Consider the following 12,336-nt stretch of genomic DNA (forward strand, 5'->3'; position numbering starts at 1 on the left):
CAACCTGAACTTAGCAACACCCTAATACCCCATCTCAAAGTTTTCAAAATCCATTAGAAATTGACACTTAAACTTTTTAAGAAATATTTAATCATTTTAAATGAAAATAATAACCCATGTCATGCTGACCTCCATAACATATTTTCATGGAAAACAACTTTTCTTTTTTTTCTTTTTTTGGTTTTTTTGAGACAGGGTTTCTCTGTATAGCCCTGGCTGTCTTGGAATTTGCTCTGTAGACTAGGCGGCCTCTAACTTCCAGAGATCCACCTGCCTCTGCCTCCCAAGTGCTGGGATTAAAAGTGTGCCCCACCCCCACCTAGCCAACTTTATTTAAAACACACACACACACACACACACACACACACACAATAATAATAATTACAGTTTGGGGGGCTGGAGAGATGGCTCAGAGGTTAAGAGCACTGACTGCTCTTCCAAAGGTCCTGAGTTCAATTTCCCAGCAACCACATGGTGGCTGACAACCACCTGAAATGAGATATGGTGCCCTTTTCTGGTCCGCAGGGATACATGCAGACAGAATACTGTATACATAATAAATAAATAAATCTTTTAAAAATAATAATAATAATTACAGTTTGAAAAGTGGTGCTTTTATGTTCAAAAATCTGAGGTGTTACATTTTGTTTATATCTCTGCAAAACTTTAGTGGAAGCTTTGTCCATAATAGGATAGATAGTGTAATCCTACTTTCTTAAACCAAAACTATGCAATCTGTATACAGAAAATGTCTGGAAAACTGTACAAGATGTTTAATTGTAATTACTTCTAGATGTATCTTTGCAACTCTTATATACATTCTTGTATCAAAACAACAGATCCAAGTATTGTAATCCTGACATATGCCTGTAATCCCAACACTTAGAAGGTCAGGAGTTCAAGGTCAGCCTTTGCTACATCGTAAGCTACATCAAGCTTGGACTTGAATTTTTGTATTAGGAGGGAGCAGAAAGAACACTCATTACATTTCACTAAAATAGCTGCCTATATGGAGCCTGGATTTCAGACCCTGCTGAAGGAATCAGAATGTTTTCTTAGGCATTTGTTAATTTGAATCATGTCCTTCCTAATTTTTTTTACTTGCTCATGACCAAAAGGATCACTAAGAGCATTTTCTGCTGTTTTGGTTTTTCCTCCAACTAATAACCAAGAGGACCATATTTTTACATTCGGTAGGAAGGTGGCACATTGTGAGGGCACCCTCATCTGAGATGCTTTCCGCCTACTGACAATTTCCTAATTGTGTGTTTGCTTGTTTTTAGAGAAGCTTCTGATAATCTTGCTGCACAAACTCTGAAGGGGTCGTTTTCTAATGCTTCAGGTATAATTACTAATTGGAATCCGAGTGTTGAGAATGCTATGTTGTCTGCACTGAGCACTTAGGAACGTATCAACAGTGTTGTACCACATGAGATGTGTCCCGACATCCCAGAAGCAGGAATGCAGCCTGGGCTGGAATACCCTCCAATCCTAGTTGGCCTCACTGCTACATTCATACATGTGATTTAACTTTCATTCTACTCAGTTGACTATATAGGAAATGTGGGTATTTTCCTCATAGAAGGGACTGAAGAAATGTATCTCAAGCAGATATGGTGGCACATACCTGTAATTCTAGTACTCGGGAGACTGAGGCAAAAGGGTGCAGTCTGAGGCCAACCTGGTCTATAAATATATATAACAAAACCCTGTCTCAAAGAGACAGAAGAAGGCCCAGACAGGATCTACCCACTAGAATCATAACTGGATGTACACTAATAAACTCTTTATGGTTGGCATGTTCTACAAACTGGGCCCAGATAAAGGCTGTAACTTGAACTTTCCTGTCTCAGGTTTGTTTGAAATCCATGGAACAACGGTAGTCCCCACCGTGAGTATTCTATCCCCAGAAAAGCTGTCGGCTAGCACCAGGAGGCGGCATGAGACTCAGGTACCTCACCTCCACCTTTCCTCGGATTTCCTGTTTTCCTTTTTTGCTTGCTTTTGTGTATGGATGTTTGCCTGTGTGTATGTTGTGTACCACATGTATGCCTCATGCCATTGGGGCCAAAAGAGAACATGAGATTCCCCTGGAAATAGAGAACATGAGATCCCCTGGAAATGGAGAACATGAGATCCCTGGAAATGGAGAACATGAGATCCCTGGAAATGGAGAACATGAGATCCCTGGAAATGGAGAACATGAGATCCCTGGAAATGGAGAACATGAGATCCCTGGAAATGGAGTTGGGGCCAAAAGAGAACATGAGATCCCCTGGAAATGGAGAACATGAGATCCCCTGGAAATGGAGTTGTAGATAGATGATTTTGAGTGGCTGTGTGGATGCTGGGAACTGAACCTGGAGCCAGTGCTCTAACCACTGAGCCATTTCTCCAGCCCTGTGTCCTTGGCTTTCTAGTAAGAGCTATAGAAAAGAAAGCAACAGGAAGGAAATATAAAGATTCTTCCGGGCTGGAGAGATGGCTCAGAGGTTAAGAGCACTGGCTGTTCTTCCAGAGGTCCTGAGTTCAATTCCCAGCACCCACATGGTGGCTCACAACCGTCTGTAATGAGATCTGGCACCCTCTTCTATATACATAATAAATAAAATAAATAAATAAAATAAAAAAGATTTCTTCCCCTGGTGGCCTCTGCAGATGTCAACAGAATGTCTCTGGTGCTGTAATTGAGCCCATCTGTCCACCAAAGATGTTAGTGTGTAGCAGCAGCTGTTAATAGATGACCCGTGACAGCTGGAAGCGGCTTGTTTCTCTTCTGAATACGAGCGTTTTAGCCGGTCACAAGAGTGAGGTTCTCATTCTGAACGTGGTTTTGGTGTCTGCTTATGGCTGTGCTAAGACCGTGTGTAACCTTAGGCACATGTGCAGTTGAGAACAAAAGAAATGAGAGGCGGTTCCGTGTGTTGAATGTGAGTGATGAGAGCGGCCTAGAACGTAACGGGAGAGGATGGTAAGCGCATTTGTGGGTTTGTTGTTGCTGTTTGGGGTTTGGGGGCTTGTTCCCCCCCCCTTTGTTTTTTTTCAGACAGGGTTTCTCTTTGTAGCCTTGGCTGTCCTGGAAGATCAGGCTGGCCTCAAACTCAGATAGATCCTCCTGCCTCTGCGTCCTGAGTGCTGGGATTAAGGCATGCGCCACCACCCAGACTTTATTTTCAATAATAATAATAATAATAATAATAATAATAATAATTTGTTTGAAAGTGGTATTTTATGTTCAAAAGTATCTGAGGTGTTACATTTTGTCTATATCTCTGCAAAGCTTTAGTGGAAGCTAAAGTCCTCGAACTCACAGAGATCCTCCTGCCTCTGCCTTCCTAGTGCTGGGATTAAAGTCATGGCTACCACCGCACAGCTGTTAAGAACATTTGTAAACCTGTTGTAGTGGTGTATACCTGGAAAGATCACAAGTGTGAGGCTGACCTGGGCAACATAAGAAGTCCTAAAGCCCATCTCTCCCTCCACCTCCAACTCCCTTCACTGTGTATCAAATCTTCATGTCCTGTTTGGGAGGCTTTGTTCCCTGCTCTTTTCTGGAGTGGGAACAGATGACTTGGTCTAACACCCTCTGAACTCCATTTTCTTATTAGGTACAAACCCGACTTCAGACTGCCCTTGCCAATTTACATCAGAAAAGCAGTGACATTGAAATTTTGGCTGTAAGTCAATTTCTTAACAATTTGAAGCTGGCATCTGTCTGCATTGGCTGGTGTGGTCTCAGAATTCAGGGCTTTCTTTGCTGTACCTGACAGTCAGGCTGTCCCTGATGTGAGTGACAAGCAGCCTAAAGCTAGACAGAGCTGGGGAGAAAAGAAGGTGGTTGGGATGTTTCCCCTTTTTCTTAAGGCCACACTCACATTCAGGCCTTACTAAGCACATGTGGGGCCTGCACCTCTAGGGTCTGGGTGTGAATCTGGAAATCCAGCCTCAAGTGCTTGTTCATTCCCATTTGAAGTCTGCTCTAGGGACTGGGAGGATGGTAAAGCACTTGCCACGCAAGCATGATGACTGGAGTTCAGATTCCTGAACCCACATAGACGCCTACAATGCCAGCCTCAGAAGGCAGACAGCATTCTCATGGCTAGTTGGCTTGTAGACTAGGCACGCCAGCCAGCTCTGGACTTCAATGAGACTCTGCCTCAAAGACAAAGATGGAACAGCAGTTGAAACTAAGTCCAGTAGTTTCATACATGCACGTGTGCCTACAACACATGCACGTGTACACACACACACACACACCGTGGGGGAGGGCTCACAGCATTAACAGCAGCCCTATTCATATCATCCACACAATGACACCATGGTCCCTAGTCTGTGTGTGCTGCTTAAGAACTCTCAGTAAATGATACACGTTTCTGTGTATTAACAGGTGGATCTCCCCAAAGAAACAATCCTACAGTTTTTATCATTAGAGGTAAGCAATGGGAACTGTTGTACACTTTCAGCCTTGTCAAAGGAAAACTGGAAAAGGTCTTAAATTTCCTTAGTAATTATGTCTGTCTGGCAGTAACACTGGTCTTTCTGTTAGTGTGTGTCAGAGGCATTCCTGAATCAGAATCACACAACCACAGAGTATCAGAGCCAGGACTGGAGCCTAGAGGACTAGTATAATCTAGGTTCTTACCCACAGTACCATGTGTTCATTTCCCAAGCAAACCTTCATCCCAGCTAGGGAAGCACAACTACACCAAAGATTCAGTTAATTTGTTTATAGGTCTATACTTCTATACATTTTTTTTCCAATTTTTAAAAATTTGAAGTTTCCCATTTGAAGTAAAATAACCATAGCTATGAGTGATTTTATTTTTTTGTGAAACAAGATCTTACCAGGTAGCCTGTCCTGTAGTTTTCTGTAGTTGAGATAAATTTAACACCAACCAAAATCAACTGGGGATGAAGAGGTTTATCACAACTCCTGCAGGCTACAGTCCATTACTGACGGGAGCCAAGACAGGAACTCTAGAGCAGGGAAGAGCCATGGAGGAAAGAACCAAGCTGCTATCGGCTTGCTGAGGTAGCTCAGGCCCCACTGCCCAGGGTAGCACCACCCACAGTGGGCTAGGCCCTACCACATAAATCAAGCAAATGCTCCAGGGGCCAATCTGCAGGAGCCAATTCTTCTATTGAATTCTCTTTCCAGGTTAGTTTGTGTCATTAACAAAAATCAGCACATAACCCAAGTTGGTCTTGAAATGTAGTAATCAATCCTCCTGCCTCAGGCTCCCAGGTAATTTTTAAAACATTTCACATCCAATAACTCTTTTGTCTTTCCATGGTGTTTAGTCACAGATTAAAAATAAAATGAGCTGTGCACTAAGAATTGGAAGCAGGAGGTCCTCAGTTCAGGGCCAGACAGTGCTACAGAGTCAGATTGTCTCATCATCCCCTGTTGATCACACAGATAAACACACACCACTCTATGGCAGTTTGCTGACTTGTAATCCAGTCCAGTGAGTAGACATTAAAGGCAACAATCTCCACCTAAAACAAAGTAAGTATCCAGGAAAAGCAACCTAGTCACATTAGCACACCTGTGGCAAGGCTAAGAAGCCTCTTCACCTGTGGTCTTCAAGAAAATCAATGCTTTGAAGGAAGAACCCACTCTTGTGACCCAGAAAAGGCCAGGCAATAACCTGCTGCTCTGCTCTGCCATCTTTCCTAGTGGGACGCTGATGAACAGGCATTTAACACAACTGTGAAGCAGCTATTGTCACGCCTGCCAAAGCAGAGGTACCTCAGACTCGTCTGTGATGAGATCTATAACATCAAAGTTGAAAAGAAGTGAGTTCCTGCAGGTTTCCTGTGGTTCAAATGCAGGGACAGGTCCGAGTGCCATGCTTATCTTTTGAGGTTTGACAATTCAGAAATGTGATTGACAGCCAGTAAGTCCTACTCAGATCATGAATCACAGTGAGAATCTTGTCCAGAACAAAACACTGTGGGCCTGAATGTAGCTGTCCCAGTTAAGGTCCATCCAGGCACCTCACTTCATGTGGGGGAAGAGGAAATGGGTGTGACATGTGGCCGCCTGAGGTTCATGTCACTGTCCTTGATCACTCTCCCCCTTTCTTTTTGAGGTAGGTCTCTCTGAACCCGAAGCTCACCAGTTAGCTAGGCTGACTGGCATCAAGGAGCTTGGTGACCCACCTGTCTCCACCCTGCCCCAGGCTGGAGTTACAGGCAGACACCACTCTGGCCAGCTTGTAATGGTGGCTCTAGGGTCCACACTCGGTGCTTGTTTGACATGCCCTTTACCAACTGGGCCATCTCCCAAGAAATGTGTAAAGAAAGAAGCCGGGAAGTGAAGACAGATCAGGAATCTAAGGTCCTCCTTAACCTTAAAGGCAAAATTGAATACACTCTGGGTTACATGAGGCTCTGTCACAAAAAAAGCAAAAAGACATTAAAAAAAAAAAGTGACTGCCTTTGCTGTGTATGTAAAAATGCCAATCATTCATGTTCTCATGGAACTTGAAGGTGTCAGGGAAGCTGGTAGTGAATGGCTGTCTTCTGCATCAGACCTTGAATTGCAAACTGTCACAGCTCCAGGGAAGCTTAGGCACTCTTTCCAGTCATCAGTCTCCCATCACACTCAGCTAGTGCTTTCAAAGTATCAATGCTTTACCCACTGCTGAGTCTGCCATCAGTCTGTCTGTCCCGTTCCTTTGCAGGGTGTCGGTGTTGTTCCTGTACAGCTACAGAGATGACTACTACAGAATCCTGTTTTGACCTTGAAGAACAGTTGCTGCATTGTTCAAATGGACAGGGGCTTATACTGGAATAATGGAATGTTGTACATTCAATTTATTTTAACTTAAAATTCTATAAGCTGTCCTACAAAGTTGAGCTTTGTTGGTTTTTCATGTATATTATAAATTTATCTTTTTGGATATAATAAATGTTTTCATATATAAATATATGACGCTTTCCACTTGCAACTCTGTCAGTACTAGAGGTTATACGGAGCTGGAGAAGATCAGCCTTTGTCCTCGCTCCTAAACACTAAGCACATGAAAATGCCCTAGCATTTTCCAAATGGATAAAGAGGCAGAGAGATCAAAAATCATCCCTTGTGATCTGTTTTGCCTCTTTAGTTGGGGGTAGGAGTGCAGAAAAGAGTCTCACTGTGCAGCCCAGGCTGGTCTCAAACTCAGCCTGCCTCAATACCATTGAGATTACAGGCTTATGCCACCACACCAGGCAGAATCTTGATCTTTTTTGTTGTTGTTGTTTTTGTTTTTGTTTTTGTTTTTCGAGACAGGGTTTCTCTCTGTAGCTTTGGAGCCCGTCCTGGAACTTGCTTTGTAGACCAGGCTGGCCTCGAACTCACAGAGATCCGCCTACCTCTGCCTCCCAAGTGCTGGGATTACAGGCGTGCACCAGCACCACCCGACAGAATCTTGATTCTTGATTCTCTATTTATTCTGTTGTCTTAAGTGAAGTCCTGTTTGGTATGAGAACTCAGACTTGCTGAAAGACTCTTAAGATCAGACAACAAGGTCCGGGGAGATGGCTCAGCAGTAATGATGCTTGCTGCCAAGTCCAACAACCGTGAGTTCAATCCCAGGATCCATGTGGTAGGAAAGAACCAATCATATAAGTTGATGCTGTGACACAGAGCAAATGTGAGCACACACATAAAAACAATGTAATTATTTTTTTTAAATTATTCAACCAAGTACAAAACCCATCCATAGGATAACATGACTTTTAATAAAACTGCCAGATTTCTATTACAGTATTCTCAAAGACAAGGCAAAAAAACCCAACTGAGTAACTGTATCATTCAAGAGTTAGTAGTTACTGTCAGGAACAGGGCAGGCAAAGAAACAGCTAGCGTGGATGGACTTAATGACACACAGCTCTTCAAAGATGACTAGACATTAAGGCTGGAATCTAAGAATATGCAACCATACAGTGAAGATCTAAGATCTTCTTACCACAACTACCCTATGATCAGCCAGCCCTCCTCTCTTAAACAACCCATGGAAACAGTTACACACAGAGGGTGCCAAAAGCAGCAAACACAGGAAAGTGCCCTTCAGCTGTTGCTAATGGCCACGGCTGTCACTGTGCTGGCTTGGTCTTCTTACTCTTGTTCTTCTTGTCCCTCTTCTTCAGCCCATCCATGTTAGCTCTCAGGAGGTTTGAATAGGCCTGGAAGCCAGAACATGGACTTAGCAGGAAAAGGGACAAACGAGGGAAGCGGCTGACTTTTCCACAATGGACTTAAGAGTAACGGGCATCAGGAAGCCTACTCGGGCATCGTAGGACACCTGCATTGGGAACTGGTATGCCACAGAAAGCTTTTACCCCTTGAGCAGCTAGCAGCCCCTCCACAGGGAGCTGCAGGCTTTGCACTCTTTTTTAAGCAAAAAAGGAAAACTTCAGGCAACTTCCTATTCAACAATATTATAGAGTATAGCTGAAGTTTAAGACAGAACTAGCCTTGAAAACGGAAAGGAAAAACATTGCTGGATAATAGGAAATAAAACACAAGGCAAGCAGTGACAGTCCCCACCCTGACCAGTGCCCACTCACCTCGAGGAGGAATGGAGAACACAAGAAATGGAACTTACCATCTGAAACTTATTCACTTCTTTGGAACTCACCTGGAAAGGAAAAAGACCACCTCTTTTTATAGACATAGACACCCCCTTTTCACCCAGATAGGATCTCAAAATGCTTCATCAAAACAACACCTAGGCCAGATTCAGTGGGACACATGCCTTTTGATCTCAGCACTCTGGAGACAGATCTCTCAAGTTCCAAACCAGCCTGGTCTACAGAGCAAGTTCTACATGAGAAAGAACTGCACCAGGATGGAAGGCAGAAGTGGGCTCCCACCAAACCTATTCACCCTTAAAAATCCCTCAGACAAGCCCACTTTGGTAATCCCAATCCCAGAAATTGTGAAGCAGAGATGGCAAGACAGCCTTTAAATTTAAGGTAGGAAAAAAAAAAAAAAAAAACCCTTATCCAGATGCCCCTGATTTTGATTTCTTCCTTGGATCCCAAAAGAATTTTTTAATGCAAAATACATTAAATCAACTCCCTTAGCTGAGCATGGTGAGTGGCCTGGAGTCCCAGCACTCAGGAGGCTTGGGCTGGAGGATAATGAGTAGCCAGTCTGGGCTAGATAAGCAAGAACCTGTCTTTAAAAAAAAAACAAAAAACAAAACCAAAAAAACCACTTTGTTTTCCATTATTTCAGACTGATATAGACAAAATTCAAGCTGCCACAAAATAATGCCTAGGAAGAATCCTCAGTTTCATATCTGTGACAGCCACATGAACTTGCTTACTTTAAAAGTTTGGGGTTTTTTTTTTTGTTTTTTGGGGGTTTTTTTTGTTTTGTTTGTTTGTTTGTTTTTTGGTTTTTCGAGACAGGGTTTCTCTCTGTAGCTTTGCACCTGGATCTCGCTTTGTAGACCAGGCTGGCCTCAAACTCACAGAAATCTGCCTGGCTCTGCCTCCCGAGTGATGGGATTAAAGGCGTGCACCACCACCGCGCCCGTCTTCTTAAGATAGCTCATAGAGGGAGACATCAGTTTTTGTCTGCAGTGTCATGAGTATCCTCAACTAATGTGACCACAGGCGGTCCATGGAATTAAGTAGTATTCGCTTTGAATCAGGGAATCTTTGTTTTGCCATATTCAACTTCTCATAAAAAGACCACAGTTTTGGACTATAATTCCAAGAACCAAGCCTAACCTGTAGTTACATGTTTGCTAAGTGAACCACAAAAACAAGGGAAAACCAGCTTAAAAATAATCATTGAGCTGGGAAATGGTGAATAAGTCATCTAACACCCAGAAATGAATTACTGAAGGCCCAGCACAGAAAAAAAATATGTCAATCATTCTTCATAGCAACTACTTGGAGAATGGACCCATATACTCATTTTACTTCCATAGAAATTTCAGCAGAACAAGCATTTGGCCTCTACTTTGTTTTAGAAGTTTATTATGAGCTGGGCAGTGGTGGCGCATGCCTTTAATCCCAGCACTTGGGAGGCAGAGGCAGGAGGATCTCTGTGAGTTCGAGGCCAGCCTGGTCTACAGAATGAGTTCCAGGAAAGTCACAAAGCTACACAGAGAGACCTTGTCTCGAAAAACCAAAAAAAAAAAAAAAAATTTATGGATAATTTGTACTACAAAATATAGGAATTGGGAAGGTGGTCACCCTTGTGATCCCACCACTTTGGAGACAAGCAACAAAGTCGGGAATTCAAGGCCATGCTAGGTTACATAATCAACTTGAATTACATGAGACCTCATCTGAAACAACCCCCTCCACAAAAAAAAGGGGGGGGGGGGTCCTGATCCCAAAACAGCCTAGGAGTGACAGGCCAAAAATGAAAGGGAGGAGGAGCCTAATCCTTCAGACACGTCCCTCATTGGTTAATGTAGTTTTAAGATTCAGTTCAGGGCGCTGGTGGTGTGGCTCAGTAACAGGGTGATGACTTAGCATCAATCTGTAGCCCCACAAAAATCATCATTATACCTATCTCAGCTGATAACATGCACCCATGACCCAGGCACAGGTTGAATCTTCCTAGATCACAGTTGTTCAAAGTCAGCCTGAACTACACAGCAAGACCCTGTATTTTTTTTTTTTTTTAATTCAGCTTACTAGCTGGCCGTGGGATAAGTTGCTCCTGTACCTCAGCTATTTGGAAGAAGATTTAAGTTCACGGCCAGACAGACTTAAAAGAAAACCAAGCAGAAAAGACTCCAGCTCACCACAGTGCTGATCTTCCTTTTCCCATCTGTGGCTCTCAGCAGACACTTGTTTTCTCCGGGCTCGAGGCCCTCCACAGAACTCTTCCGTGGAGTAGGCTTGGTGCGACCATCATCTGGGTAAAGTAATAATAACAATAATAATACATCCTGGTGACACCACCACAGGCGTTGAAAGTGGAAAACGCAGAGAAGGGTTACGGGGGGCCCAATCCACCATCACCGCTCTCAACTCCCCACACTCACCATCACTAAGTTATGGTCACCATCACTTAGCTATGGCCCAAGGTGGGAGCCACCACTAGACACTGCGACCCCGAGGCATTGCGATCTCACACGCTCGGGCCCCACCGTCACGGTGGGTGGCTGCGGGGACCGCACCGGGCACAGCTCCTCAGCAGCGCCGCGACCCTGCGCCCCGGAGGCGGCCACGCTCCCGTAGGCAGACCCGCCCACCCCGCTCCGCGCGGCCCGGAGGCTGCTTACACTTCTTCAGGGTGATGTACACGCTGCCCGACGACCGGCACTTCTGGAAGAGCCTGGTCAGCTCCGTCAGGAACTGCAACACAACACCCCGGTTAGGCGGCTCCAGCCCCCGCCCCGCCGCCTCTCGGCCCCGGCCCGCCCGCAGACGGGGAAGCGCCACCCGAGCTGGCCCCACTTGCTTGAGTCCTCGGCCCTCCCGGCAGCCGATACCTGCTCGCTCTCGAGCAACACCATCCCGGTCTCGGCGAATGTCAACTCCGTCAGCAGAAGCCGGCCCAAAGCCGTTACAGCCGGAAGTCTCGCCTGCGATGGGCGGGGCTTCCGCTCCTAGTTGCCCTTCTTCCGCCAATCCCTGCCTCCGCTCCGTCTGCCTTGTGCATGCGCCCTGGGACACCACTCCCCACCTCCCCCACCCCCACACCCCCCCACATACACACCACACACACACACACACACACACACACACACACACACACCACATACACACCCTCACACATAAACACACCCCACACACACACACACCCCACACACACCCTCACACACATACACACCCTCACACACACACACACCCCACACACACCCTCACACACATAAACACACACACACACACACACCCATACACACACACCACACACACACACCACACATACCCCCTCACACACACACACACACACACCCCACACACACACCCTCACACACATAAACACACACCCCCACACACACACCACACACACACACACACACCCATACACACACACCACACACCACACACACACACACCCATACACACACACCACACACACACACCACACATACCCCCTCACACACACACACACACACACACACACACACCCCTTCAGCCTGTGCAGGATGAGGAACGACCCTGGGAACTTGGACTGTCATCCCTTGCTTCACCCCAGGCCAGGGCGTGGGAGGGAAGGAGAGCAAAAGAAAGACTTGATAGAAACATCCAAGTTACCCAAGAGTCCATTGCCTCAGTTTTCTTATTTTTAAAGTGAGGATGACAGTTACCCCTTTCACAATCTGGCTGTGAAGAGCAGAAGAATTTATATGGAACTATAGAATATTG

General features: G+C 45.1%; 2 protein-coding genes across 4 annotated transcripts in view; one reads left to right on the top strand and one right to left on the bottom strand.

Moving 5' to 3' along the window:
• The window catches only part of Eif2ak4 (eukaryotic translation initiation factor 2 alpha kinase 4), a 94,521-nt gene extending 87,609 nt beyond the window's left edge, over positions 1 to 6,912 (top strand). For all 3 annotated transcript variants that reach the window (XM_036183374.1, XM_036183375.1, XM_036183376.1), the window contains 6 exons: positions 1,284 to 1,342; positions 1,854 to 1,951; positions 3,609 to 3,677; positions 4,388 to 4,432; positions 5,681 to 5,799; positions 6,690 to 6,912. In XM_036183374.1, coding sequence (XP_036039267.1) covers positions 1,284 to 1,342; positions 1,854 to 1,951; positions 3,609 to 3,677; positions 4,388 to 4,432; positions 5,681 to 5,799; positions 6,690 to 6,747 — 448 coding nt within the window. In that variant the 3' untranslated portion in view covers positions 6,748 to 6,912. The remainder of the gene's footprint in view (positions 1 to 1,283; positions 1,343 to 1,853; positions 1,952 to 3,608; positions 3,678 to 4,387; positions 4,433 to 5,680; positions 5,800 to 6,689) is intronic.
• Positions 6,913 to 7,708: 796 nt separating this feature from the next.
• Positions 7,709 to 11,561, bottom strand: Srp14 (signal recognition particle 14). Its single transcript, XM_036184967.1, has 5 exons — positions 11,457 to 11,561; positions 11,247 to 11,319; positions 10,764 to 10,876; positions 8,598 to 8,630; positions 7,709 to 8,175 (listed from the first exon to the last, which is right to left on the bottom strand). Exons 1-5 carry the CDS (start codon positions 11,478 to 11,480, stop codon positions 8,086 to 8,088), a joined length of 333 nt encoding a protein of 110 aa, XP_036040860.1. The 5' UTR covers positions 11,481 to 11,561; the 3' UTR covers positions 7,709 to 8,085.
• Positions 11,562 to 12,336: the final 775 nt, after the last annotated feature.

This window comes from Onychomys torridus, chromosome 4, assembly GCF_903995425.1.
Source record: "Onychomys torridus chromosome 4, mOncTor1.1, whole genome shotgun sequence".
NCBI classification, from domain to species: domain Eukaryota; kingdom Metazoa; phylum Chordata; class Mammalia; order Rodentia; family Cricetidae; genus Onychomys; species Onychomys torridus.